At 39.1% G+C, this 27,188-nt stretch overlaps 2 protein-coding genes across 8 annotated transcripts in view; one reads left to right on the top strand and one right to left on the bottom strand.

The window, feature by feature from the left end:
• The window catches only part of LOC114245249 (V-type ATPase subunit a family protein Vha100-1), a 39,741-nt gene extending 19,961 nt beyond the window's left edge, over nucleotides 1–19,780 (top strand). For 5 of the 6 annotated variants that reach the window (XM_028177346.2, XM_028177348.2, XM_028177347.2 and 2 more), the window contains 14 exons: nucleotides 5,841–5,967; nucleotides 7,646–7,822; nucleotides 9,759–9,971; nucleotides 10,191–10,341; nucleotides 10,781–10,920; nucleotides 11,755–11,991; nucleotides 12,478–12,590; nucleotides 13,613–13,761; nucleotides 13,842–13,978; nucleotides 14,982–15,068; nucleotides 15,583–15,696; nucleotides 16,395–16,521; nucleotides 17,380–17,512; nucleotides 18,533–19,780. In XM_028177346.2, the coding sequence (XP_028033147.2) occupies nucleotides 5,841–5,967; nucleotides 7,646–7,822; nucleotides 9,759–9,971; nucleotides 10,191–10,341; nucleotides 10,781–10,920; nucleotides 11,755–11,991; nucleotides 12,478–12,590; nucleotides 13,613–13,761; nucleotides 13,842–13,978; nucleotides 14,982–15,068; nucleotides 15,583–15,696; nucleotides 16,395–16,521; nucleotides 17,380–17,512; nucleotides 18,533–18,632 (2,005 nt within the window). In that variant the 3' untranslated portion in view covers nucleotides 18,633–19,780. Of the gene's footprint in view, nucleotides 1–5,840; nucleotides 5,968–7,645; nucleotides 7,823–9,758; nucleotides 9,972–10,190; nucleotides 10,342–10,780; nucleotides 10,921–11,754; nucleotides 11,992–12,477; nucleotides 12,591–13,612; nucleotides 13,762–13,841; nucleotides 13,979–14,981; nucleotides 15,069–15,582; nucleotides 15,697–16,394; nucleotides 16,522–17,379; nucleotides 17,754–18,532 lie in introns of those variants that run through there. The other variant, XM_089730004.1, reaches the window with a different exon arrangement.
• Nucleotides 19,781–20,877: 1,097 nt separating this feature from the next.
• LOC114248975 (uncharacterized) lies at nucleotides 20,878–25,260 on the bottom strand. 2 transcript variants are annotated; one of them, XM_089730003.1, is made up of 6 exons: nucleotides 24,828–25,258; nucleotides 24,546–24,737; nucleotides 23,513–23,818; nucleotides 22,583–22,712; nucleotides 21,523–21,624; nucleotides 20,878–21,177 (listed from the first exon to the last, which is right to left on the bottom strand). In XM_089730003.1, the coding sequence occupies exons 1-5, from the start codon at nucleotides 25,068–25,070 to the stop codon at nucleotides 21,539–21,541; spliced, it is 957 nt and encodes a 318-aa protein (XP_089586129.1). In that variant the 5' UTR covers nucleotides 25,071–25,258; the 3' UTR covers nucleotides 20,878–21,177; nucleotides 21,523–21,538. The 2 variants fall into 2 exon arrangements, with proteins under 2 accessions (XP_089586129.1, XP_028038226.2); XM_028182425.2 differs by lacking the exon at nucleotides 20,878–21,177 and having other exon boundaries at nucleotides 21,198–21,624; nucleotides 24,828–25,260.
• Nucleotides 25,261–27,188: the final 1,928 nt, after the last annotated feature.

Here is a 27,188-nt window from a genome sequence, read left to right as displayed (position 1 = left end):
GAAATTGATGTAGCTCTTGGGAGAAAACGAGTGGGTTCATGTGAAAGAGTGACTGACAAATTTGGACCGCAATTGATATGCACAAAAGTACACGTGGAATTGAAATGCAAAACAAAAGCTCGCTGCGAAATCAATTGATTGCGCAATTATTGTGCTCAATTTGTTGTTTTGATTGTTGTGTGTGTGTGTGGTGATTGTTGAATTGTTTTCAACGCAGCATCGAGAGCAGTCGATACAATAGTAGTCTTAATATCAGTGCTAGTGCAGTGTGCATATATGTATCTCGCTCGTGGTCTGCTAGAATCCGTAATTTCCCTAATAAGAATTAAGTTCGACCGACCCGATTATTCGCATTGACTTTAGTATGAATGATGCCGTCGGTATGAACACTTATCAAAAAATCTAAAGATACGGTTTGACAATAATCCATTACCCACTTAATCAGTCGGCTGTTTCTTTAGATGTTGCTGAGCGATAGAGCACGATGTGAATTTATAAAGTACTAAAGACAAGAAATACATTAGTAATACAAACAATATCACTCTCTTTCACTTTCGGGGAATTTTCATTTTATGTCATTCAATTATTCGATTGTTTCTCGATAATGTATTCAGTAGATATCATACGTCATATCTACGGCGTTTTGCAAAATTAAGTAATAAAACAACTAAATAAAAATTCAAAGAAATTATTTCACAAACATCACGACGACGGGTTGCGGGTTTGTCAGAAAAAAAAAGAAAACTAAACTGCTTTAATAATAAGGAAATTTGAATTTTAAAATGTCATAAGAGTATATTTTGCCATAAAATATGTATGTTGAAGTTAATAAATGTAGGTGTTAGTCATCTCACGTGATAATATGCAAATACAGGCGTTTCTGATTGTGACATCTGCAAACTTGAGGACGTATATATATTTATTTCTTTGCGTTTTTTTAAACAGCCGTAACACTTCCTTGAGATTGCCGATGACTTACGAAATGTCACTGTCATTGGGACACTAGTTCAATGACCCCAATATGACATTGATACAGGTTGTTAGTGCCATTAAAACCGAAACAAACCGGAATCTTTTGAATGACATCCGAGGTTAATCATTGGATCTTTGATTTAACCACTTACTTCAAAGGTTATAATTCGGGCAGTCTATTTCTTAATATTTCTTAATTGAATGAATAACTTTGACATGGTCTTGGCATAAATATTCTTACCCGGAAAACATTGAGTATGTGTGTCACAATAGTGAATAAATTAATATAACAGAATTACCTTAATAAAGTCCTTTCAGAAAGGTTTGCAGATACAATATGTAATTTCATTGACTGACGATCTTATGGAAGAATTTAAGGATTCCAAATTATCGTGGTATCTAGGACACGCTAAACTCTCTAAAAGAGACAACAAAGCATAATCATGCGGATTGAGATCGGGAGTAGACGGCGACCAGACTTCAAGACTAATTATGCCAAAGAAATGACATAATCTTTCCCTTTTCGCCACGTTTGTGTAGATCAAGTTTTAAGTACAGAGTTTTGCTAAAAGGATCATTTTTGACCATAAATATGATGCCGTTAAATAGCTTTACCCGCTCCACAATCGATATCGTAATTAATAACTGGGCCGTTGTTTTAGTATTGTTTCACAATCAATTTTCTTTATTCTTTATTGTACACACAGTTAATACAATACAACAATTGCGAAAAGTTATAAAATGGCGAGCTTAACTCAACAATTGAGTTATCTACCGACTAACCGTTCTTAATTTTCGTGCCGTCTTAGCAGTTATTATTATTGTTACTCATTTTTATTGTCTTAACAGTCTTCATGGCCAGGCTTGTATAAATATTCTCACAGACTTGTGACCCGTTTCAATTTTTGTCTCAAAGTAATTGTGTGATGTATTTTTAATGGAGTAACTATTAAAGTCGCAAACGCTGGTCTCGAAACTATATAGTTACCGTTGGTCTTGTTTGGTTTTTGAATGTTCGTTTTTAGTTTGAATTCTATCTAACAAAGCAACAATAGCCTCTAGATAATGGTTTTCAGTCAGGATTGCGATTTTGTAATTTACGATCCATTCCGAACTTGTGGCTTCACACTGTATATATAAATTTAGATTTAATGTGCCATCAACGAAGCCACAATGAAGCCATTGTATTAATTTACTGATCACCGGTCACTCAAACTGACGAGCTATAGACATAAACTTAATGGAAATATTGTTTTAATCAGGCTAAAGAAATACCGACCCTAAGCGCTTCGATTTAAGATAGAGAATTTGCTAAGCATGAGTTGAGAGCTGCGAGACAAGGTTCTAGTTAAATAGGCTGCAATGTTTCGCGGTTTTATAGTACCATATTTCGATCGGCAACTGACATTTACTGGTGGTAGGGCGTATTGTGATTGTGTGAGCGTCTTAAAACCCTACGATAGGCAGCGGCTTGGCTCTGGTATTGCTGAAGACCATGGGCGACGGTAATCACTCACCATCAATCGGGCCGTATGTTCGTCTACCTTCAAGAGCAAAAAAAACATGGATGGATTGTGTGAAAGAGGATATGCGAGAGAAGGGGTTGAATGCAGAGATGATGTTAGTTGCGTTTGCATGGCAAATAGTACATCTGCGCAATCCCATACGTATTGTGGGATAAAGGCAAGGAGAAAAAGAGGGCGTGTTATGATTCTATAAGGATAGGTATCATGCCATTCCGACCGGTTTCGTTACGAAGTAATCAAGCGGTAGGCTCAAAGGAAATGACAGCGGTTATACCGAACAATTGACTCTTCCAACCATCAGCTCGGTAGTGACATTAACGTAATGATGTCACTACTGAGCCTATGCCCTTTAGTGACCGAAGATCTATGTCCCGTGATGACCGAAAAAGCGAACGGATATGCTACCACTCCCTTTGCAACATTATATTGAACTAGCTGAGTTACTTGCGGTTATTGTCGTATAGCGGATGACTCCGCAGGGCGAAGCTAGTCTAAGTTACTCCTTATATCATCAGCTACCTATCAGTGAAAGTCTCGTCAAAATCGGTCCAGCTGTTCCAGAGATTAGCCGGAACAAACAAACAGATAGACAGACACAAAAATTTAATAAAATATATATTTTGGTATAATATGTACTGCAGTATACAATACTTACGCATTTAGTAAAAAGTGGTTATTTTATTATTACAAACAGACACTCTAATTTTATTTATTTGTATAGATTGCAATGGAACTCTAGGAACTTTCCAATGCATTAGAATTACGAACGCTCACACAAAACGCAACACCAAACTGTAGGTACTTCGTCTCTTACATTTCAGATATCAGCTGTGACTTAATCTCACTTAGAATTTTCTTTTATCACAAGTAACCTGGTTCAGTACTCCGTTCCCACGGTATCCGTGAACAATCAACTTCACCAAATCTCTTTTATCCGTTATCATAGTTTCTTCTCATTACGAATGTTCGTCTAGAATCGTAATGTGACGACAGCTTACGTAACGCGTCCCTATCTTATCGCTTTGATTTGTAGGACACTATTGCACACAGACATAATGTATTTCTTTATTGCATTTAATGTAGTGTGTGTGTGTGTGTGTGTGTGTGACTAGCGTATGGGAAAATTTCGGGTTTCATAATAACATCTTATAGCACACATTACAATAAAAACTACACGTAATAAATTTTTTTTTTTTTTTTTTTTTTTTTTTTTTTTTTTTTTTTTTTTTTTTTTTTTTTTTTTTTTTTTTTTTTATTGCTTAGATGGATGGACGAGCTCACAGCCCACCTGGTGTTAAGTGGTTACTGGAGCCCATAGACATCTACAACGTAAATGCGCCACCCACCTAGACAATTGAGTATTCATTTAGAACGCTTATAAATATTAAGGAAAAAAACTATATTACCTACTATAAACAAGACACGCACTCTTTAGTAAGAAAACAGAACACAATTACGTGGATATAATTGAGAATTTGTAATGTTATTTTACAATGGTAACTGTATCGCGGTGACGACCGTGACCGCTAAAATATGAATTATTTAATACGTAAACGTGTTTCATTATACATATCTCTTTGTTGCCAATCGATCCAATTATAACAACAATATATAATAGTTTAAAAAAACTAACAAAATACGCTTTTATAGAAAATCCAACCAAAAAATAAATTTTAATAAATTTTAATTAAAAATGGTGTAAGAAAAAATGATTTTATGGTAAAAAAACGTGGGCTGCTTTTCAAGATGTTATCAAAATAACCCTTCTATTCATATCTGTTCACAAAATATTTATAGCTACTGATACCATGCACCCCATTTCTCAAGGCTCATTTATTTGAATTATTAATTTATTTACTTAAAAGGTTTGATTAATTAATGTAGTAGTGAGACGATAGAAAAAAATACGACATAATAAAAAAATAAAACTTAGTTTAACTACTCGACTGCCGGAGACGAAGGCCTTTAATCTCGTATGTGTAATTAAAAATCTGCGAATTATTGATTTTGTACGCAATTAAAACTAATTTTACGGTTTCAATTTATTTATTTTCTTGTTTTTCTAGTACCATTTTTTTTTTCTACCCCGGCGTCGTCACGAAAACGGTCATAAGGTACTCTAAAAGTCGGAAATAAGAACAATAATAAACAGAAAAAATCCGATATTCGTCCGTAAAACTAGTTTTAATATCGACTAAGACAGGCGATATCCGAAGATATAATATCGAGAGGTTAAAGGCTATTTGTTTTAAGCGACATTTCGCTTACTACGCGATATTTATCTTTGTAATCAAAGATGCGTTTTATTTGGTATTAGTATCAATCAACAGTTCGATGTTTTTGATTGAACTTCAATTAAGCTAACTCCATTCGAATAGATGAAGAAGTTTTTTTTATTGTTATGATGTTTTGTCCAATTTTTAATCTCTAAATGGCTCTCCTGTAAAGTTGCAAAACTATCATTTAAACCAAATAGCCTTTCACCCTCTAATATGATTTTTTACGATTCGATTGTATTATTAGGATATTCGTAAAGGATCGATGAGTGTAATTAAACGATAAATGCTGCCAACGGTTGTGATTTCGTCCCTTATATTCATACTCCTAGAGAGGAAAATCATTTGTCAACCTTTGTGACCTATGATTAAACAACGCTGATTAAAATATGCACTACATGAACAATGCACTACGAGTTGAAATAAAATAACGTTTTAATACATCAATGTCTTTAATACTATGTTAATAAGGGTCAATTCTGACTACTCTTTATGAAATTGTAACATATTATACGATTCCATAAAGTAGTATAAATTAAAAAAAAAACATCAATAATATTAGAACAAGGTGAGTTAATATATAACTATAAACTAAAATAAATAACGTCCTCAAACACAATTTATTCAACAAATAAAAACTAATAATTTTATATTATCATATTAGTTTTGTTTGGAAGAGCGTTTGAAATAAATAAAAAATATACGACAAGAAAATACTTTTTGACCTTTAACGGGTTTTTTTAAAAATAATCAGAAAAACTGTTTAAAAAATACTTATAAATAATGGTGTAAGGATAGTAAGTTTTATAATAATACATAGAATATTATCGGATTTTTTTTTGCTTCGAATATTTGGATGTTTTTTTGCCCTCAATCAAGTTTAATAATTTAGTATTTTGCACGTGAATTATAATTGGTATTTGTTTGAATGAGAAATTTTGTCAATTATGCTGGAAAAAATTTCGTTTTTTTTTTTAGTTGACAAAATTTCTCTCAAATTCAACAGTCTCTATTGATAGAATTAAAAAGATATATGATTTTGCTAATGTAATACCCGTGTGTTCAGTTTCGTCGCGGGCGTGATTCTGAGGGAGAGAATACCGGCGTTCGAGCGCATGTTGTGGCGGGCCTGCAGGGGAAACGTGTTCCTGAGGCAGGCTGAGATCGACACGCCCCTGGAAGATCCATCATCAGTAAGAGCTTTACGACTCCTCAGTCGATTGGTCAAAGAGTCATCATCATCGTCATTATCCTGCCCTTCTCCCAGTTACCTGGGGTCGGCGCAACATGTTTTCTCCTTCCATACTCTTCTATCATATACAATTTCTTCGCTCACTCCCCTCTTAACCATATCATCTTTCACGCAATCCATCGATTTCTTCTTAGGTCTACCTCTTCCTCTATGTCCTTCCACATTCATAGTTAACATTTTCTTACCAACCTCATTTTCATTTCGTCTCATCACATGTCCATACCATCCCAAACGCGCACTTCTCAGCTGGTCAAAGAGTGTTCCCATAAAATTTTGTACAACTATCTATCAACTATTGCAACTCGCAAAATTATAATTTGCGTAATTACTGGTGGTAGGACCTCTTGTGAGTCCGCGCAGGTGGGTACCAACACCCTGCCTATTTCTGCCGTGAAGCAGTAATGCGTTTCGGTTTGAAGGGTGGGGCAGCCGTTGTAACTATAGTTGAGACCTTAGAACTTTTATCTCAAGGTGGGTGGAGCTTTTACGTTGTAGATGTCTATAGACTCCAGTAACCACTTAACACCAGGTGGGCTGTGAGCTCGTCCACCCATCTAAGCAATAAAAGAAAAATCTTGAACTGGAACTATATTGCAACATTCACTCTCTTCTTTTTCTCCACCTTATCCCACTAGGTGGGGTCGGGACAGATAATTTTTCTCTTCCATTCTCTTCTATTAGCCGTCAGCTCAACACTCAGCCCTCTCTCTCCTATCGTCATTCACACATTCCATCCATGTCTTCTTCGGTCGACCTCTTCCCCCTCTACCTTGCACTACCATTTCCATACATCTAGTCACATGCGTATTTTCTCTACGCATCACATGTCCATACCACGCTAACCGTTCGCTTTTTAATTTGTTGATTACCGGGGCTACTTTCACACTTCCTCTGATATACTCATTCATACCATATTGCAATATTCACTCTCCATATATCAATCGTCACCGGAGTAGAGTTCATCTATACTACCTGGACGTATCACTGCGTTCATCCACAGTGCGTTTCCAGAGGTCTTTTTTGCCACGTACCATCCGGCTATGGAATGAGCTCCCCTCCACGGTGTTTCCCGAGCGCTATGACATGTCCTTCAAACAAGACTTGTGGAGAGTACTTAACCGTAGGCAGCGGCTTGGCTATGTCCTTGGCATTGCTGAAGTCCATGTGCGATGGTAACCACCTACCACTAGGTGGGCCGTATGCTCATCTGCCTACAAGGGCAATAAAAATCAATGAATAATCTGTCAGTACTCTGTCCTTGGCATTTCTTTATAGCAACAGTTCCCAAACTTATTTTGTCTACTGCCCACTTTGAGAATAAATTATTTTTTAACGCCCCCATTTTTTCACATACTTAAGAACCACTATAGCGAGAGCTCAGTCGGTGTCTAAGAGTCCTCCTAGATGAAATTACAAATCGCCTCCTCGGCCTCTATAAAACGCCCCTCTTTTTTTCTGGCTCTCTTACCGCCTCCCTTGGGTCCTCCAGCGCCCATAAAGGGGCGTTATCGCCCACTTTGGGAAAGGCTGCTTTATAGGATACCAACGCGTTATTCTATTTCAGAATCTCGTCGAAATGAACGAAATGAAGTAGCTGACATTATCCTTTTGTTTTTCAGTCGGATCAGGTTTACAAATCGGTGTTCATCATATTCTTCCAAGGCGATCAGCTGAAGACGCGCGTCAAGAAAATATGCGAAGGTTTCAGGGCGACGCTGTACCCGTGCCCGGAGTCGCCGGCCGACCGCCGGGAGATGGCCATGGGCGTCATGACCAGGATCGAGGATCTGAACACCGTAAGTTCTACCATTCCACACGATATTGGGTTTGTGTCCCTTTGTTTTGGGGACGGCGCGACTGTACCATAGATAGTACACAATTAAATTAGCTATAGATAAGCAACTGAAGCACTCAACAAAAATGTTTACGGGCGTCGGCCACTAGATGGCTTCGCTTCGATTAGTTTCTCATTGCTCCCGTTGATGGCAGTAACAAATTACCTATCCTATATTTTATTTTTAATGAAAGATTTTGTAAATTTTTAAAACCTTTAATTGATAAAATTTAGTCTATTTGTTTATAACAAATAAAGACATATGTTAGGGCCATCAGCTACAAGATGTCGATAGTTTCCATACAAAAAAAAATATTTGTCTGAAAAGTATCGCAGTTTCAGGGGCCGCAGCTATGTACGATTGTAGGTATTCTAATCGTAATTCTCATTAGCATTGCTCATTGTTTTTGATTAGTGTTGGACGAATGCTGCTCTCAGCGATAAATAAAAATGGAGAATGCCAATCGAAATCGATGATTTGATACGGTTATTGTGTCTTAAAAATAACCCTTGATCCATGGGTGATCCTGGTGGTAGGACCTCTTGTGAGTCCGCACGGGTAGGTACCACCACCCCGCCTATTTCCGCCGTGAAGCAGTAATGCGTTTCTGCTTGAAGGGTGGGGCAGCCGTTGTAACTATACTGAGACCTTAGAACTTATATCTCAAGGTGGGTGGCGCATTTACGTTGTGGATGTCTATGGGCTCCAGTAACCACTTAACATCAGGTGGGCTGTGAGCTCGTCCACCCATCTAAGCAATAAAATTTCATGGTTCTATTGTATACTGGGTATAAGAAGACCGCTTTGTTTTATTTAGCTGTTCTAACCTGATGGAGCGTAAATAATGCTAATAAAACGTTTTAAACATACGATTTTTTTAAAATCAGGATCGATTTTTTCCTTCCCGTCATCAAAGGTGTCATTAGTACTAGTCTTGTCTTCGTTTTCGGAAGCGGTCTCCTAACACCCAGTTTGATTTTTGCCATAAATCAATGTAACTGAAGTTTAAATTTAAATAAAGCTAAAAGGAAGGATTCCGTTCAGAGATGCGGATAAGCTCTTGATATGCCTCGTGTTATTTGTTGGTCACTGGGCTTGAGACATGAGGTCGCGGTATCAACTGTACCTCACGAACTCAATGGCCGCCCTCACCCTTCGAACCGGAACGCAGTAAATTGCCACTGCTCATCAAAATACACATACTTTTTATATTGTTCGATGTAAATTTTCGATGTTTATATATAATTATGTTAATGTGTGTAGTAATAATGTCACCGCCATAATTATTTCAAATAACCACCTTCTGAACTCCAGAATTCAAGGTCAGCGCAGTGTGTGTGTTCCCATAATATGTACTGTCTGCAATAAACTCTAAATACAGTAAAATTTTAATGAATTTAATATTGATATAAATAGACTTCTGTTCTTGATATTGAATATGTAAACAAAAATATTGATTCGCCTGTTACGTTTCACTAACGGATAATAGAATGATTTGTCAAAATAATCCATATTTGGTATAATTTATCTTTATTCCGGCAACATTCCATTCCCATTTAAAATTGAAGCTATATTTTACTATTATTTGGGGAATTCCCGGAACGTATTTTTTTTTTGCTTGATAACTGCATTTTTTTCTGCGGCGCTTCATCTTTTGTAGTTAATTTAATTAACCCGCAAATGTGTGTAGTTTGGACAGCTCTGCTCTAGTTGGTTGTTGGAATTCGGTATTAATGACATTGATGGGGTTCGATAACCACTTGACACCAAATGGGACGTGGCCTTAATCCCCATATGCTTTAAAGAATAATTTATGTATACCCTACTTTAGGTTTTGTATAATTATTATTTTTCTTTTCGTTACACGTCACTAACCACTTCGAATCTGAACTCCCAGGTCTTAGGTCAGACCCAGGACCATCGTCACCGCGTGCTGGTCGCCGCCGCCAAGAACATTAAGAACTGGTTCGTGAAAGTGCGCAAGATCAAGGCCATCTACCACACGTTGAATCTGTTCAATCTGGACGTGACCCAGAAGTGCCTCATCGCCGAGTGCTGGGTGCCCGCGCTCGACATGGAGACCATCCAACTGGCTCTGAGGAGAGGAACGGTGAGTTTGTGCTGTCGATCAGACCTGATGTCATTAGGGGTTTATGTATTTCGGATATATGGTGGTAGTATGGATATACAGTGGTGGTTATACTGGTGGTAGGATCTTTTGAGTCCGCACGGGTAGGTAACGCCGCCCTGCCTACCCGTATTCAGTAACAGCAGGTGGGCTGTGAGCTAGTCCACCCATCAAAGCAATAAAAAAATCTATTTGTAACAGGAACGCAGTGGCAGCTCGGTTCCCCCGATCCTCAACCGGATGGAGACTATAGAAGACCCGCCGACGTATAACAGGACCAATAAGTTCACTTCGGCCTTCCAGCACCTCATCTACGCGTACGGCGTGGCCACGTACCGCGAGGTCAACCCGGGTGAGTTCGCCGCGGCCTCTCCCCCCAACCCCCCTCCCCGGCACGCTAGCCCTCTGTCAATAACTTTTTGGCGGGAACGCGAGGAGTGAAGTTGTGTGATTTGTTTTATTTTGTCTATTCAGTGTTTCTTTAGGTTTAAATGTGTAATAAAGGTGGTTTATTAACTGTTTAGTATCTGTGAAAGTGCACAAATGTGGGAAAATGAAACAAAGCCCCTAAACGTAACTTCTCGGTATCTTCCAAAAAGTCCACTGAAAAAGTGTCTGATCACCATTTTACTGAGATTACACTTCATTTCATTTCATAATATCATTTTCATATAAGAAAGTTACGTATCATTAAAATTTAAAATAAGACTTGACCTAAAGGTCTTAGTTACCAGGTCATAAAATCCCTTAAAAAAAAAAGGTCTCTGTCAACAATGTGTTTCATCTTGCAGCGCCCTACACGGTCATAACGTTCCCGTTCTTGTTCGCGGTGATGTTCGGCGACCTCGGCCACGGCGCCATCATGGCCGCCTTCGGGTTCTGGATGTGCTACAAGGAGAAGCCGCTGCAGGCCAAGAAAATCGACAGCGAGGTCTGTATCCCGCCATCCACCATCTACCATAAACATTAATACACAATCACAGATACACTGTCTTCAGTTTACTGGTGGCAGGACCGCTTGTGAGTCCGCGCCGGTGGGTACAACCACCACGCCTATTTCTGCCGTGAAGCAGTAATGCGTTTCGGTTTGAAGGGTGGGGCAGCCGTTGTAACTATACTGAGATCTTAAAACTCATATCTCAAGGTGGGTGGCGCATTTACGTTGCGGATGTCTATGGGCTCCAGTAACCACTTAACACCGGGTGGGCTGTGAGAACGTACACCCATCTAAGCAATAAAAAAAAAGTTTTCGCGAGAAAATGATTAGAAGAAAAAAATGCGGTATTGTTTGTTGTATGTACGCATACCTTTTCCGAACGACAAAAAATATTTTGAGTCACCCAAAGCGGTAGCAGTTACGATCTTATAGACAACTTGACTGCAATCAGCCAACGCAAAGAAGTTTCACAAAATTATTTTTGTAAACGTGTTACGTAGGTACACACCAACACACAGACACACAGAGCTGTCTTTTTCATCAATAATCAACATGAAACAATATAATATGGTATATAGGCATATTAGCTAACAGTCCGTCAAGTATAAAGTGGCTACTGCAAAATGTGAGTGTCATGTCGTCTACCTTAAGACACGAAATTTAAATTCAATTCAATAAAAATACAAATCAAAGATTGATGCTTAAAAAAAAGTTCCTGCTGGGATTTGAACTCGGGCACCCTCGCAGCGTCCATGTGCACCGGGCGCCTTATCTCCCAGGCCGCGGCAGCTTCGAACAAGCAGCTCACCTCTGTACGTTTCTCCGCAGATCTGGAATATATTCTTCGGCGGTCGCTACATCATCCTGCTCATGGGCCTGTTCTCGATGTACACGGGCCTCATATACAACGACATATTCTCGAAGAGCTTGAACATATTCGGCTCATCGTGGAGGAACAACTACGACGGCTCCACGCTGCAGAGCAACCAGCTGCTGCAGCTGAACCCCGACTCCAACGACTACCTGCAGTACCCTTACCCGTTCGGCATCGACCCGGTCTGGCAGGTGAGCGTCATACAGATATTGACCGAGCATCCGGAACTCGTTTTTTTTTTTGTTTATTAGAAAAGCAAAGGGATCGTGGTTCATACAGCCAAGTTTTTTGAAAGTTTATATTTGAATAAAGCTGGTTTGAGGTGTTTCCCGAGCGCTACATGTCCTTCTTCAGACGGGGTTTGTGGAGAGTATTTAACGGTTGGCAGCGGCTTGGCTCTGCCCGTAGCATTGCTGAAGTCCATGGGCGACGGTAACCACTCACCATCAGGTGGGCCGTATGCTCGTCTACCTATAAGCGCAATAAAAAAACAAATGTCGGTTCTATTTCATTAGATTCATATAAATTCGCATACTTTAAATGACATAGCCTCGGAGAAACTAAGAGCACTTTTGTACTCGCGCTCCTTCAGGACCTTCACTGGCCGTCGGATATTACTTCGGGCTGTGTAGTTTATAATATTATTGGTAAAAAATCATATTATATATCTTTTCCAGCTCGCAGAAGCCAACAAGATTATCTTCATGAACGGTTACAAGATGAAGATTTCCATCATAATAGGTGTCTTCCACATGTTGTTCGGTGTCTGTCTCTCGCTCTGGAATCATTTGTGAGTAACGAACGATTGGACAAAATATTACATAATATGCACATACACATATAATATATGCACACCTTTGTATATAAATAAAAATTCAGATGGTGTTATTGCATATGTGAATAACTACACAAGTGGTGAATTCTATTAATTGTTTACCCCAAAGTCAATATATAAATGCCATACGTTCCCCTGATTGTAAAGTGGTTATCATACCATGGATGGACACGTTTGGACATTGTCAATGCCAGTGGTACAGCCATTTCGCTGAACTTCGATGCCTTGTATATTTACCTTATACACAAGATAAGACGGGTGAAATTGGACTTTCCTCTGAGACTGCTTTTCATTGATCATATTAAAGTTATTTGTGGAAAAACAAAACATCAAAGTTGAGTTGTCTGATGACTTTTACATTTGGCCGGGCTATCATTCATTTATTCAATGAATTATGTTAGGTCTGTCGTCAGCTTACTGAAACTATAAAGGTTGGACTTAACATTGCAAATGCTGATCAAAGTAATAAAAAACTGCCAATATTGTATGATGTATTGTTTTAATTTTTTTAAATTTTTTTTAATAAAGGAACACTCTTTGTGGCACAACTATAATAGTTAGATATATGCTGTCACGACACTTTTTGTACATAATAATGTGTTCTACAAAGTCGTAGTACATTATTTTATTCTATCATCAATGGTTTTCGCAGGGCACGCGCTATAATGAATATTTTAGGTAAAATTTTACACCTCGGGTTACATTATTGGTGTTTTAGTAAGGATCCCTAATTTTTTTCAAAAACGATTATGGCCTATGTCCCTCGGGAATAGTATAGCTTCCAAACAGTGAAATATTTTTTCAAATCGGTTCAGTAGTTTCGGAGCCTATTCAATACAAACAAACAAACAAATCTTTCCTCTTTATAATATTAGTATAGATATTTTATTGTATTTAAAAAAAGTATCTATTGACAGGAATGCAGCGCGCGGCCGGCGTTTGTCTTTTGAAATTAAATAAAATTTTATTTGATGCAGGTACTTCAAGCGTCGCATCAGCATCTACGTGGAGTTCATCCCCCAGATACTGTTCCTGAGCCTGCTGTTCTTCTACATGGTGCTGCTCATGTTCATCAAGTGGACCACGTACGGCGCCACGCCCGGACACTTCGGCAGCCAGGACCCCGGTCAGTACCACCCCCCACTCCCTCACCCCGCTCGCCCGAGGGGGAGCGACACTTGAACTAAACGTGCGTGTCCGTTGCAGAGATAGTGAAGACGAGCGCGTTCTGCGCCCCGTCCATCCTCATCACGTTCATCAACATGATGCTGTTCAAGCACGACAAGAACACGCGGCCGCAGTGCGACGACTTCATGTTCTCCGGACAGATGTTCATACAGAAGGTGCGCCTCCTTTTTACAAGCTGCTTCGGACGCTAGCCACGCGCTACTGTGCTCGTGCCCACTGTGAACTAACAAAGAACCTTGTTCCCGTCTGGTTCTGTCACCTCTTCGTTGACCCCCCAGTGCTAAGACAAGTCTTCATTTAAACTGGATTAAACGAATCAGGGGAAATGTGTACAAACGCAGTTGTGCTGCAATAGTAATGACGAGGTCTCACCGCGGTCACTCTTCAAACTCGTCGACCAGGGAGTCGCCTAGTGTCTGCTGCTGCGGAACCTCCGAGAATTCAAAAGTCGATATGAGGACCCGTTGAATAGCAGTGCGTGCGTGCGTGCGTGCGTGCGTGCGTGCGTGCGTGCGTGCGTGCGTGCGTGCGTGCGTGCGTGCGTGCGTGCGTGCGTGCGTGCGTGCGTGCGTGCGTGCGTGTGTGTGTGTGTGTGTGTGTGTGTGTGTGTGTGTGTGTACGTACGTACGAACAGTCAAACAATTCCTCAGCACTCGTGGAGTAGTATCTCGTGGTACTGTCACGGGGTGGGTCCAGGAGCTCTTTATATAAAATAAAACTGTGACTGACACTATATGTATGTGCTTCCACTACTTACATAATATGTTTCCACTACTAAAGCCAAATCTGTTCTGCCACGTTTTTAATAATATATCGTGTTTATAGAAATACGATGCTGTAGGTATAACGATAAAAGCAAAAGTCTTCTACGGAGCGGGTGATATTGCTCGGTAGACCGACGGACCGAATGTTGTTGTTCGGAACTTTTTTTAATTTTTTTTTTTTTTTGCTTAGATGGGTGGACGAGCTCACAGCCCACCTGTTGTTAAGTGGTTACTGAAGCCCATAGACATCTACAACGTAAATGCGCCACCCACCTTGAGATATAAGTTCCAAGGTCTCAGTATAGTTACCTCGGAGGTCCCAGAAGATCGATCCGTCCGACAAATGTCACAAATATATTGTAAAGTTAATAACATTGTCTGTGCGTTGTTCCAGCTGTTCGTGATCGTGGCTCTGCTGTGCGTGCCCATCATGCTGTTCGGGAAGCCGTACTTCATCATGCGCGAGCAGAAGCAGCGCGCCGTGAGTGTCTCGATTATAGTCAACCACGTTGCACTGGTCCGGGATAAAAGCACCACGAGCCTGGGAACGTCCTGCTGACTTTATTAGAGCCGTCCGCGGCATGGCATCAATTACTATATTTTTCTAAATTTTTATTACCTAGATGGGGGTGGACGAGCACACAGCCACACCTGGTGTAAAGTGGTTACCGGAGCCCATAGACATCTACAACGTAAATGTCGCCACCTACCTTGAGATACGAGTTCTAAGGTCTCAGTATAGTTACAACGGATGCCCCACCCTTCAAACCGAAATGCAAATTTAAAGGGTTCTATGTGTTAGTCTAGATTATAAATTATCTTTGTACGAAAAATCGACTGAATCATTTTTGCGTGATTTACTTACAGAAACCTAAACTAACTTTCACGTTTGTAATATTATTGATTGTATATTATTGATAGGATACATTATCACACGAGTATAAGTACAGCGTATTGTTCGAATGTTTTTGAAGTATCAATTATGCACGTTCCAGAGACAAGGTCACCAGCCGGTAGAAGGTAACGCCGAGAACGGCACGGCGGGCGGCGCTCCCGTCCCGGCCTCGGGACATCACGACGAAGAGATCACCGAGGTCTTCATTCACCAGGTAAACGAATAGCAGAAGCTCTTTTTGACTACAGTGTTTTTTTTTTTAATGAATTTTTTAATGAAACAAAGTCCTTTAAGCCAAATCAGTATTTTTGTTTCTTCATCACTTTACCATAGTGTATTTTTTAGGGTATTTTTAGTGTATTTTTTTTAAGGGATTTTATCAGCTGGTAACTTAAGACCTTTAAGTCATGTCTTATTTTAATTTGTATTCTAATTTTTATGGAAATTGATAATATGGAGTGAAATGGATGGAAATGAAATGAAATAAGAATGATTACTTTGAGACATTAATCAACTGTGATAAAATTAAGTGAAATGAGATGAGATGATATGGGATGAAATATAAACTCAGTAAAATTGTGGTTAGTTACTGAGATTTTTTCAGTGGACTTTTTGGAGGATCCCGAGAAGCTACGTCCAGCGGCTTTGATTCATTTTCTCATTTCACAGATATTAAATAGTTAATAAATCACGGCTATTACACATCGCTTCGCTTCGGAAACTGTAATTTATTATTGATTTCTCCACTATTTAATGGATGCTTTATACACATAAACCTTTCTCTTCAATCACTCTATCTATTAAAAAAAAACCGCATCAAAATCCGTTGCGTAGTTTTAAAGATTTATGCATACATAGGGATATAGGGACAGGGAAAGCGACTTTGTTTTATACTGCGATGTCTGTCCGCAGGCCATCCACACCATAGAGTTCGTGTTGGGCAGCGTGTCGCACACGGCGTCGTACCTGCGGCTGTGGGCGCTCTCCCTCGCGCACGCGCAGCTCGCTGAGGTCGCCTGGAACATGCTGCTCAGGAAGGGTACGCATGTCAACAAGCAATGTCCGCCATGACACTAAACCCCCTATCAAATCCAGTCCACCACGAGCAACGCATCAATTTTACAGTTTTCTTAAGTCTTCTTTTACTGGTGGTAGGACCTCTTGTGAGTCCGCACGGGTAGGTACCAACACCTATTTCTGCCGTGAAGCAGTAATGCGTTTCGGTTTGAAGGGTGGGGCAGCTGTAAAAATTGAAAAAAAATCCTTCATACAGAATACAAAAATAAAAAACAACAACCATTTCGGATTAAAGTTATAACAAAACTACCTTAACCTTATAAGCTGCTTTGGATCCAGAATAATGGGAATATTCAAAAAGTTTTTAACTTTAGGTTTTTTTTCTTTTTTCCTTTATTAATGCACAAAACAAATTACAACCATATACATTATAAGTTTAAATATTTAATATAGCAATCTGGATTGCAATTCAAAACAGGTGCATACAGAGAAATTAAAACAACTGAACAGATGCCTTGTGTGTATTTTTATGTATATATATATTTATTTGTTGCTTAGATGGGTGGACGAGCACACAGCCCACCTGGTGTTAAGCGGTTACTGGAGCCCATAGACATTCACAACGTAAATGCGCCACCCACCATGAGATATATATATAAGTTCTAAAGTCTCAAGTAATAGTTACAGCTGCTGCCCCACCCTTCAAACCGAAACGCATTACTGCTTCACGGCAGAAATAGGCAGCGCGGTGGTACCTACATATACATACATGTTTTATAATCGACATGAATAATTTAAATAATGTCCACCTCAGTTCTGTTCATGTAGCTAGCTGCCCATTGTCTGCTCTGTCTGTAAGTCAACCCCATATGTTGTGCAGGTCTGATGTCCAACGACTACCAGGGCGGGATCTTCCTGTACGTGGTGTTCGCGGGCTGGGCGGCCATCTCCGTCTCCATCCTCGTGCTCATGGAGGGGCTCTCGGCCTTCCTGCACACGCTGCGTCTGCACTGGTATGGGCACACACCAAACCAATACATTTCATCCATTCAAATTCAAATTCAAAATCATTTATTTCAACTTAGATGTCAGCATAACACATTTCTTGAATGTCAAAATATAAATAACAATGTTAACTCTACCACCGCTTCCAAAAAAAGCCACAGTCCTGAGAAGAACCGGCGAAACAAACACAGCAGGCTTTTTTTTGTTTTTTCTCAATTTTTAATTTTTTTTTAATAAGTAAAAATATTTACAATAAACGGAAAAACAAGTCAATAATTAAAAAAAAAAAAAATAATGAAAAATGAAAAGGCCAGGAGCGAACGCCTCATTCAAATAACTATTCGGGAACAAAATTATTACCTGACCGGAACACAATACAATGTATGTATTTAGAATGATCGTTGATTACCATATGCAGTATACATAAATGGATTAATCAAATCAAATCAAATCAAAAAAGTTTTATTCAACATAAATGAAAGTACATACTTGTTGAACGTCAAAAGAACTACCGCCAATTCACAAGAATTAGCCTCCGTCCTGAGAAGAATTGGCAAGAAACTCAGCGGGCATGTCTTTTTTTTTTTTGAAATATTACATTTTTTTTTTTAAATATTAGTTTTTTTTAAATATTCATTCATATTCATAAATCAGAATGTAAACTTTACTGCGTCGTTAAAGCCTAGTAGGCAGTCCTAAGTTGTTTTGCTACAAAAGTTATTGGCAAAGTATAGCCCGTGAGCACTTGTGAACACATTTTATATTAAATTAGGCTTTCAAGATGGACGAAAACAGAGCGATGACTTTTGAATATCTTACATGTTGATGTGCTTTTCAGCTTCTCTATTATATTGGTAATGGACAAATGAGGTCATTTTCTCCAACTAAATGACACCTCTCAGGTGCAAATGCAGAACTAATTTTAAAAGTGTTTTTTTTTTCTTTGTTACGAAAATTTTTTTAAAACATTGTATGTCACAATGTAGTTGAGGATGTTTTTTTAAAGTAATTCATGTTCGATTTCCCAGGGTCGAGTTCCAGAGCAAGTTCTACGGAGGAGAAGGCTACCTCTTCCAGCCTTTCTCGTTCGAGATCATTCTAGACTCGGCGGGTCAGGCAGAAGAATAAAAGCCTTTGTCATGTGCAGCTGCTTCTGTAATTCCAACATTACAGAGTACAGGATGATTTAAGAAACGAATTTGTAAAGGAAGAAGAATAGGAAACTTCAAGATGATTGAATCGAATCCTGCACATGGAATTAATCTTTCGTCAAATTAAATAAATGTAATCAAATGTACCCTAGCGAGTAGAATGTTGATGTTTCAAATTAATAATAGCCTATTCATTAATGAGATATAAAATGTTTATTAGAGTTGATTGGTCGTATTAATGTGTAGCGAATAATTGTTATTACTTCTGACACATGTCGTTGATTCTGTTATTGTCTTGTCAATGTTGCAGTAGTAAATTTTAATGTGCGCTTTAGACACATAATAAAAAGCTTTTCTTTTCAAAAAATGGAAATAACATTGATATTTAGTGTGAGTAATGCCAATGTATACATCACTTTTTTTAGTTAAGGATAAACTAGCGCTTTTATATGTCGATATTGGATTCAAATAAAAGCTCCCATTAAAATTATCAAAAAAATAGATGGTTATTTTTGAAGAGAGAACTTTGATTCATTTTAGCTTTCAGGGTACATGTTACATTATTTTCTACATTTCCTTAGACGAAAATTTAAGTTTTTTTAATTATTATTATTATTGTGTATTTAATCCCTTTTTTTATTTAAACTCGAACAATATAAAACTAGAATGATAAATAAGAATGTACTTACATTAATTAAGCGATGTTTTAAAAGTATATTGTTCTTTGTATACAGCATGTTGTATTTTGGGATTAAAAAAAGAGTTTTTGTGTGAATATTTCTCCACATAAGTAGTTAGTTTTTTTAATGTTGCTAAATATAGTTTCAGAAACAATACCGACAATTATAAAATTGAAAATCATCTTTATAAAATGACGCGATGAACCTCAAAATGATTTTTATTTTGCCGAATAATTGTATAGTCATCAAACATCAAACTGTCGTTTAATATCTCGAAGAAATGTTCTTATAAATGTATTTATCTAAACGCCGCATTCCCACTCCGCAATGTATTGCAAAAAGCAAAGCTCTCTTTGTATTCCGCATTCCAGTGTTAAAGTATTGGATGTATCAGCCGTGTAATAAATAAATAAATATTGTGAATAAATTTCTTTTTCGTAGCAAACTCCATGGAGTTTTATTTTCAAGTGGCAATTAACAAAAGTTAAGTTCTTTTTAAGGGTAGACATATATTTGTCAATTAGAACAAAGCTAAAACAAGTTGGCGTTCCTGTGTGTACTCGTGTTGAGGGATACGACTGAGCATGTGTTCGATTTTTTTTTATTGCTTAGTTGGGTGGACGAGCTTACAGCCCACCTGGTGTTAAGTGGCTACTGGAGCCCATAGACATCTACGACGTAAATGCGCCACCCACTTGTGAGATATAAGTTCTAAGGTCTCAGTATGGTTACAATCTTGAAAGACTGATGTTGAAGGGCTGAGCCCCGTGAGCTCGCCTACACGTTCGGTGAAGCTGGTATAACCCTTCAAGGCTACCAGTATAGGCAGGCAAGAAAAAATGCTGAAGGAATAACATCGTGCTATAAAAATCAAACTCGGCATGTACCTAACTATACTGAGACCTTAGAACTCATATCTCAAGGTGGGGATGGCATTTACGTTGTCAATGTCTATGGGTTCCGGTAAACCCTTAACACCAGGTGGGCTGTTAGCTCGTCCAACCATATATGCAATAAATAAAATCCCTTTTTTGCATACTGGTGTGAGGACCCGTGGAACCCCGCATCGGTAAGCACCGCCATCCTGCTTGTTCTTGTCGCGAAGCAGTCCCTTATATCGGTTCGAAGGATGGAGTAGTCGTTCAATAAAGCTGATTCCGACGATATTATTACATGCGATCTAAAATGTGCCTCGAAAGCATAGATAATATACAAAAATTATTTACTCGAAAGTTTAGTTTGACAGATATACCTATCGACAACAACTTGTTTTTTTATTGCCCTTGTCGTTAGACAAACATACGGCCCACCTGATGGTGAGTGGTTACCGTGGACCATGGACGTCAGCAATGCCAAGGGTACAGCCAAGGCGCTGCGTACTGCTTAGTACTTATTCTCCACGTGAGATAGCAGAATTAGAATGTTTTTAAAATTACCAATTTTTTTTACCGTTTTCATATTTCCGTAACCTGCCCAATACAACAAAACAAAAATAAAACAAACAGGTACAGTCAAAGCCCTTCATAAATTACTTTGAATTTTGTTCATTTTTACAGTATTCTTCAGACATCCAAACAAACTTTGCCAATTAAAATATTAAGTACACATATATTTTGCGCTTATATGCTTGTAGCGGTGTTTATTTTTTAAAGTTATTTTTTAATACATTCTTAAAATTTCTCGGCATCCACGGTCCTTTATAGACAATGTTGCACTTCATGCAGAAAGATTGAGGAAGTCCGTCTTTCTTGCAATAGAAATTGTTGGCGAAATGTCGATCCGGGCAATGAAGTAGTTGTCTATTGGTATACATATTATGAAGATAAATAGTTATAAATATGAGTCTGTTTCTGTTTTTAAATACAAGGTCAAACAATTCTATCTCTCATCATTGTTCATCATCATGATCATCTCAATGATCATTGTTCTATACCTACTCTTTGTATAGACTATGTTACTTATAATATGTATGCTATGTTTATGTGCATTACTATAATTTTCATGTTGTATTTGTTATTTTAGCTGTTCTACACACACTCATCACTTTTAATTATTATACTCATAATCCTCTCGCAGGTAGGCTGGAAGAGATTTTTAAAGAAATAAGCAGTGCCTTTGTACATAATTATTTTTCCTATTACTCTGTACTATGTCTTCTTTTTTGTGTGTACATAAATAAATAAATGAATTATGATAAGCTAGTCTAATCATATTCAGCTCCGATCGTGATGCTGAGGTCTCCCGGGAGAACGGTAGTCCTGTGATACCAACGGTTCGTGTTCACGACCACTGAAACAAAACATGTCAGAGTTACATCATTATTTTGGTTGAGGGTGTCGTCGTAGGAATCGTCTATAGTCTAATAGGTAATACCGAGCTGGCGACCGAGGATATGCCAGGGTCAGCATTTTTAGTGCTCATATAGGCGGACGAGCTCACGATCCACGTGGTGTTAAGTGGTTACCGGAGCCAATAGACATCACATACTGTAGTGGTATTACTAGGGATCACAAGACGTCCGACCATCAGTTTCATAGGCAAATAAAAAGACAGAAATAAGTTTCAGTACGATATAAAGTTATTTAATTTAAAGTCGTCGTGGCCTAAAGGATAACATGTCCGGTGCATTCGTATCTAGCGATGCAAGAATTTTCGAATCCCGCAGGCGGGTACCATTTTTCTTATGAAATACGTACTTTTTTTTTTTCCACAGGAGAAAATCGCCGGATCCCCACCCGCGCGGCACGTGGGGTATGTGGGAGCTGAACCCACTAAAAACTCCTGCCGCTCACAACCGGCGCCCTACCTCGGACCGGGCCGGAGCCCAGTCGGGGCTATTGAAACGGCGGGACAGGGTTGACGCAGAGCACATTACATCCATCCCACATGAAATACGTACTCAACAAATGTTCACTATTGACTTCCACGGTGAAGGAATAACATCGTGTAATAAAAATAAAAATCGCAAAATTATAATTTGCGTAATTACTGGTGGTAGGACCTCTTGTGAGTCCGCACGGGTAGGTACCACCGCCCTGCTTATTTCCACCGGGAAGCAGTAATGCATTTCGGTTTGAAGGATGGGGCAGCCGTAGTAACTATATTGAGACCTTAGAATATAATAATATATCTCAAGGTGGGTGGCTCATTTACGTTGTGGATGTCTATGGGCTCCAGTAACCACTTAACAGCAGGTGGGCTGTGGGTTCGTCAACCCATCTAAACAATAAAAAATTATAACACATACATATTTCACCAGGAGAAACTGTGAATTGAATCCAGGTGCAATGGTAGAGGCACTCAGGAGGGGGCGCCAGCTCCCATTGCTTGCGACCGCGGATCTGCGCTTGCCAGGACACGTGTCTTACAGAGTCCACCTGCAAACGAAAGAGTGTGTGGACTCAAAGGCTGTCTCCAAGCGTTGTTTTTCTCATCTTTGCTGTATCTGCCGTGCATACATCTACTGTTTCGAAGGATGCCTTAATGCAATTGAGATTTAAATCGTATGCCTTAATAAGGTACGCCATTTGACTTATAGTGTCTATGAGCTAAACACTCAGCATCAGATAAGCCGTGATCTGATTCTTAGATAGATTCCAAAACGAGCACACATAATCCATAATTAAAAATAAAAAAATTAAAATAAATATATATACATATAAATATAATAAAATAAATATATTTTGTTAAAATCTTTTTTTTTCTCTTCCTAAGCTGATAGCCTTGAGAGGCTATGTCAACGTAACCCTAACGTGTAGGTGAGCTCTCGAGGCTCAAGCCTGGCGACGTTGCTAACACTAGCCCTGGCAAGAGCAGTGCTTCGCAGAATCTACCACCGTGTCGGAAATGCGACCCACTGAGAAGATTCGGCGAGAAACTCAGTGAGCTGTGCCTATGGATAAAATCTCTAATAGATTTTTTTTACGGCTCGATAGGTGGACGAGCTCATAGCCCACCTGATGTTAAGTGGTTACTGGAGCCCATAGACAGTTACAACGCAAATGCGCCACCCACCTTGAGATATAAGTTCTAAGGTCTCAGTATAGTTACAACGGCTACCCCACCCTTCAAGCCGAAACGCATTACTGCTTCACGGCAGAAATAGGCAGGGTGGCGGTACCTACTCGTGCGGACATGATGTCCTAGATCTAACCAAGTACCTAATAGTGAATCTTACATGCATATGCGCCCCTTGTCCGGGTCCGCCCATAAAAATCCAGTCCACCGTGTCGCTCTCAGCCGTCCGCGGGAGAAAATACGGCCGATTGTAATAGGATCTTAGTTTCTTGGTCTCCTCATCGAAGCAGGTACTCCAGCCTACGTACCACGGCTCTCCGGATAAATTGGCGCGTCTCTCGTCCATATTGAAGACTTCTTGCAGGGAATTCAGACCGGATTTGTAGGCGAAATAAAAACAATCGTTGGTCTGTCTACCTAAGTTATTATTGCTGTAGAATCTCGAGAAGAAATTAAAGTCGAACACCTGCAATTATGAATTAGATATGATATAATGTTATGAAAACTGCATATGATATTATGTTAAAAGTCGTCGTGGCCTAAAGGATAGGATATGTACATTCGTATCTAGCGATGCAACGGTATTCGAATCCCGCAGGCGGGTACCAATTTTTCTAATGAAATACGTACCTATCAAATGTTCACGATTGACTACCATGGTGAAGGAATTAACGCATTACTGCTTCACGGCTGAAATAGGCAGGGTGGTGGTACCTACCCGCGGGGACTTACAAAAGATCCTACCACCAGTAATTACGCAAATCATAATTTTGCGGGTCTGATTTTTATTACACCATGTTATTCCTTCACTAGGGAAGTAAATCGTGAGCATTTGTCGAGTACGTATTTCATCAGAAAAATTGGTACCCGCCTGGGATCCGCACACCGGTGCATCGCACAACACGAATGCACCGGACATCTTATCCTTTAGGCCACGATGACTTAACTTGGTTCACTAGGTGTTAAACAGACATCATAGCCCATACACATCATAGCTCATACCATTGATGCGTTAACACTTCCTACTCTCGATGATAAAACTAATTAATGCCTCTCACCCATGAAACCAAAGTAAATATATGGCGACAAACACAGATCATTAGCATTTCGAAACAATTTACTACGAGAAGAGTGCCCTTCTACAAGATTAAATTTTAATTAGTATAAAATGCATATCACTAAAGTTTTCAGACCTTCATCGCTGGCCATTTTTCGGTGGCATCAGTGACAATAACCGGCGTGGCGCTGTATGCGTATTTGTCTTCAAATTCTAGTGGTGTTACATTAGTCAATCTAGTCACACCATCGACTCCGATACACATGGAACAGTCTTCGGGAGTTCGGAATAAAGTTTTTGAAGATGACGGCAGTTCCAGTAGACAATTCTAACCAGAAAATTAATTGTTTTTATATTATTATTATTTTTAATTTACCTATTATGCATTCGAAATACACAGAAAAACATTTATTCATACCTTGGTTGATGGCCATTCTTGATAAATAAATTTCAAAACGATCACTAGAAACAAAACGCTCAATAGAAAACAAAGACGTTTTGAATTTCCCGCGATAATTCGTCTGTTAATTCCGGCGTCTAGACTACAGATATACGCGTTACTCAATTGAAAAGTGTCAATTTTATTAACAATTTTAAGAATTTTTATTTGAGCCAATTTGATTTTTTTGTCGCAATTTTTTAATTTTGTCTCATCGGTCATCGTGGTCGCGTGTGACCAGTTTGAGGACTTAGAACGAAATGAAAGGAGTTGCTTTATACAAAGGGGTTTATATAGACATCGCCTTACGTAGAAACTCGCGTACTAAGGGTGGTGTTAGGGGGAAATCAACGTTAATCCAATGAAAGTTTCAGGTAATGGCTTGGTTGTGGCTCTATGCAATGCTGATAGCCATTAAACGACGGTGATTGCTCATCATCGGCCCTGCCACCGAAAGTAAAGTAATGTTATGAAACTTAAGTTAACGTTAAATGTTTACATACCTGATCCTGTGGACCGAATGATAAACAGTCGATGTCGCCCTAAGCACATCATTACGGATCCGCCCGATCCATTAACGGTGCTTTTAGGTACCACAAACACCGGTCACCGTCCTCGTCGAACCCGTCGCTTGTGACGAAGGGCTTGACGAGTGAATTAACCCATAGACACAGCCCACTGAATTTCTTGCCGGATCTTCTCAGTGGGTCACATTTCCGATCCGGTGGTAGATTCTGCAAAGCATTGCTCTTGCTAGGGCCAGTGTTAGCAACACGCCCGGTTTGAGCCCCGTGAGCTCACCTACACGTCAATGAGAAGCTGAAATAGCCCCTCAAGGCTATCAGCATAGATAGGAGAGAAAGAAAAAAAGTTAAGTGTTAAAAAAGCATCTGAATTTACTTTGGATGTTTTTGTATCTGATAATAAGCTATCTTTGTTCAACCAGCAGTTTCACATGTTATCATTGGTTTAATTTATAACCTCCAATTGCGTAGCCCGATTAAGTCGGTAAAAATATCATAAGATCAATTTATTTTCAGACTATATCACAATTTTTGCATTGCTCGAACAACTGGCAGCTAGGGCCGAAAGGCTCGAGTGACGACCACGGACAGAAAAACATTGTGGGTAGACCTCCCACGCTGGTGGCTGATGACCTGGCAAAGGTCACGGGAATCCACAGGATGCTAGCTGCACAGAATCAGTCCTCGTGGCGAACCTTGGGAGAAGCGTATATCCAGCAATGAACATCTGTAGCCTCCACAGTAAATTCAGAATTTAAAAAAGATCATTTAACACTTTTGAAAGACCGATTGATTTTTGGACAAATATCGGAATTAATAAAACAAAGGTCCGATGTTCACGTAACAATTTTAATCGTCAAGTTCATCTGTTTTGATACTATAAAAATAGTAAGATAGTAAAAAGTACAGAAGATAAAGTAAGAAACAGAGCGTGTTAAACTCCGTGCGTAAGTTCAATAAGTATGAAATTGGAATTCATTATCGGGCGGCGCAGCTGCGGGACCGCCACATGCTTCAGCGCTCAAATTGACAATGTGAAGCTATCAATTCACAATTTGCCATTTATGTACTGTAATATCCCACCGATCCAACGTATCCAACGGAATATCATTTGTAAACGCGCTTTTCCTTAATTGCGGTTTCTGTATGCGCGGCATATTTACAGAACATATAGTCCTAGAATAAATAGCTTTTATTATGTATATACAAAAATCTATATATATAAAAATGAATTGCTGTTCGTTAGTCTCGCTAAAACTCGAGAACGGCTGGACCGCTTTGGCTAATTTTGGTCTTGAACTATTTGTGAAAGTCCAGAGTAGGTTTAAAAGGTAGATAAATATGAAAATGCTCGGAATTAAATAAAAATAACAACTTTGTTTTTTCTTTGATGTGTCCCCCCGTTGGACGGATTCCTTTTATTTGTGTTAAGTTTATTTTATACAAAAGTTTAGGTCTTTTATTATCGATTGAGGCACTACGAAGTCTGCCGGGTCAGCTAGTACTTCATAAAACTTATCTTGAAAATAAAAACATTTTATAAACTATGAGCTATGAGCTTTGTCCATTGCAGGATATATTTAATAACAAAAGAGTAGAATTATTATTTACTCATTACAAGTTTTGCCATTTAAAAACACTATAAGACATGATTCTCACCAAACAGCTTGTATCGCATCGGGTCGATACAAACTGACATCGACAGCAGTATATTTTTTCTTAGGTACCTAATATATTATAGAGTGACCTAACGCGGTCATGCTAGATTCACGGAGCGGGTAAGTGAACTCACGGGGGTCTAACCTGTATGACGAAT

This window comes from Bombyx mandarina, chromosome 09, assembly GCF_030267445.1.
Source record: "Bombyx mandarina strain Sakado chromosome 09, ASM3026744v2".
Classification (NCBI taxonomy): Eukaryota; Metazoa; Arthropoda; class Insecta; order Lepidoptera; family Bombycidae; genus Bombyx; species Bombyx mandarina.
The sequence above is the reverse complement of the archived record's forward strand: the minus strand, read 5'-3'. Positions and strand labels throughout refer to the sequence as shown.

What these genes read in the sequence shown, in the direction of transcription:
- LOC114248975 (XM_028182425.2), bottom strand. Translation starts at nt 25,070, where the DNA reads ATGACCGATGAGACAAAATTAAAAAATTGCGACAAAAAAATCAAATTG. An exon ending in AAGAATGGCCATCAACCAAG is followed by an intron (nt 24,738 to 24,827) that starts GTATGAATAAAT and finishes TTTTCTGGTTAG; the next exon opens with AATTGTCTACTGGAACTGCC. An exon ending in GACAAGGGGCGCATATGCAT is followed by an intron (nt 22,713 to 23,512) that starts GTAAGATTCACT and finishes TTTCGTTTGCAG; the next exon opens with GTGGACTCTGTAAGACACGT.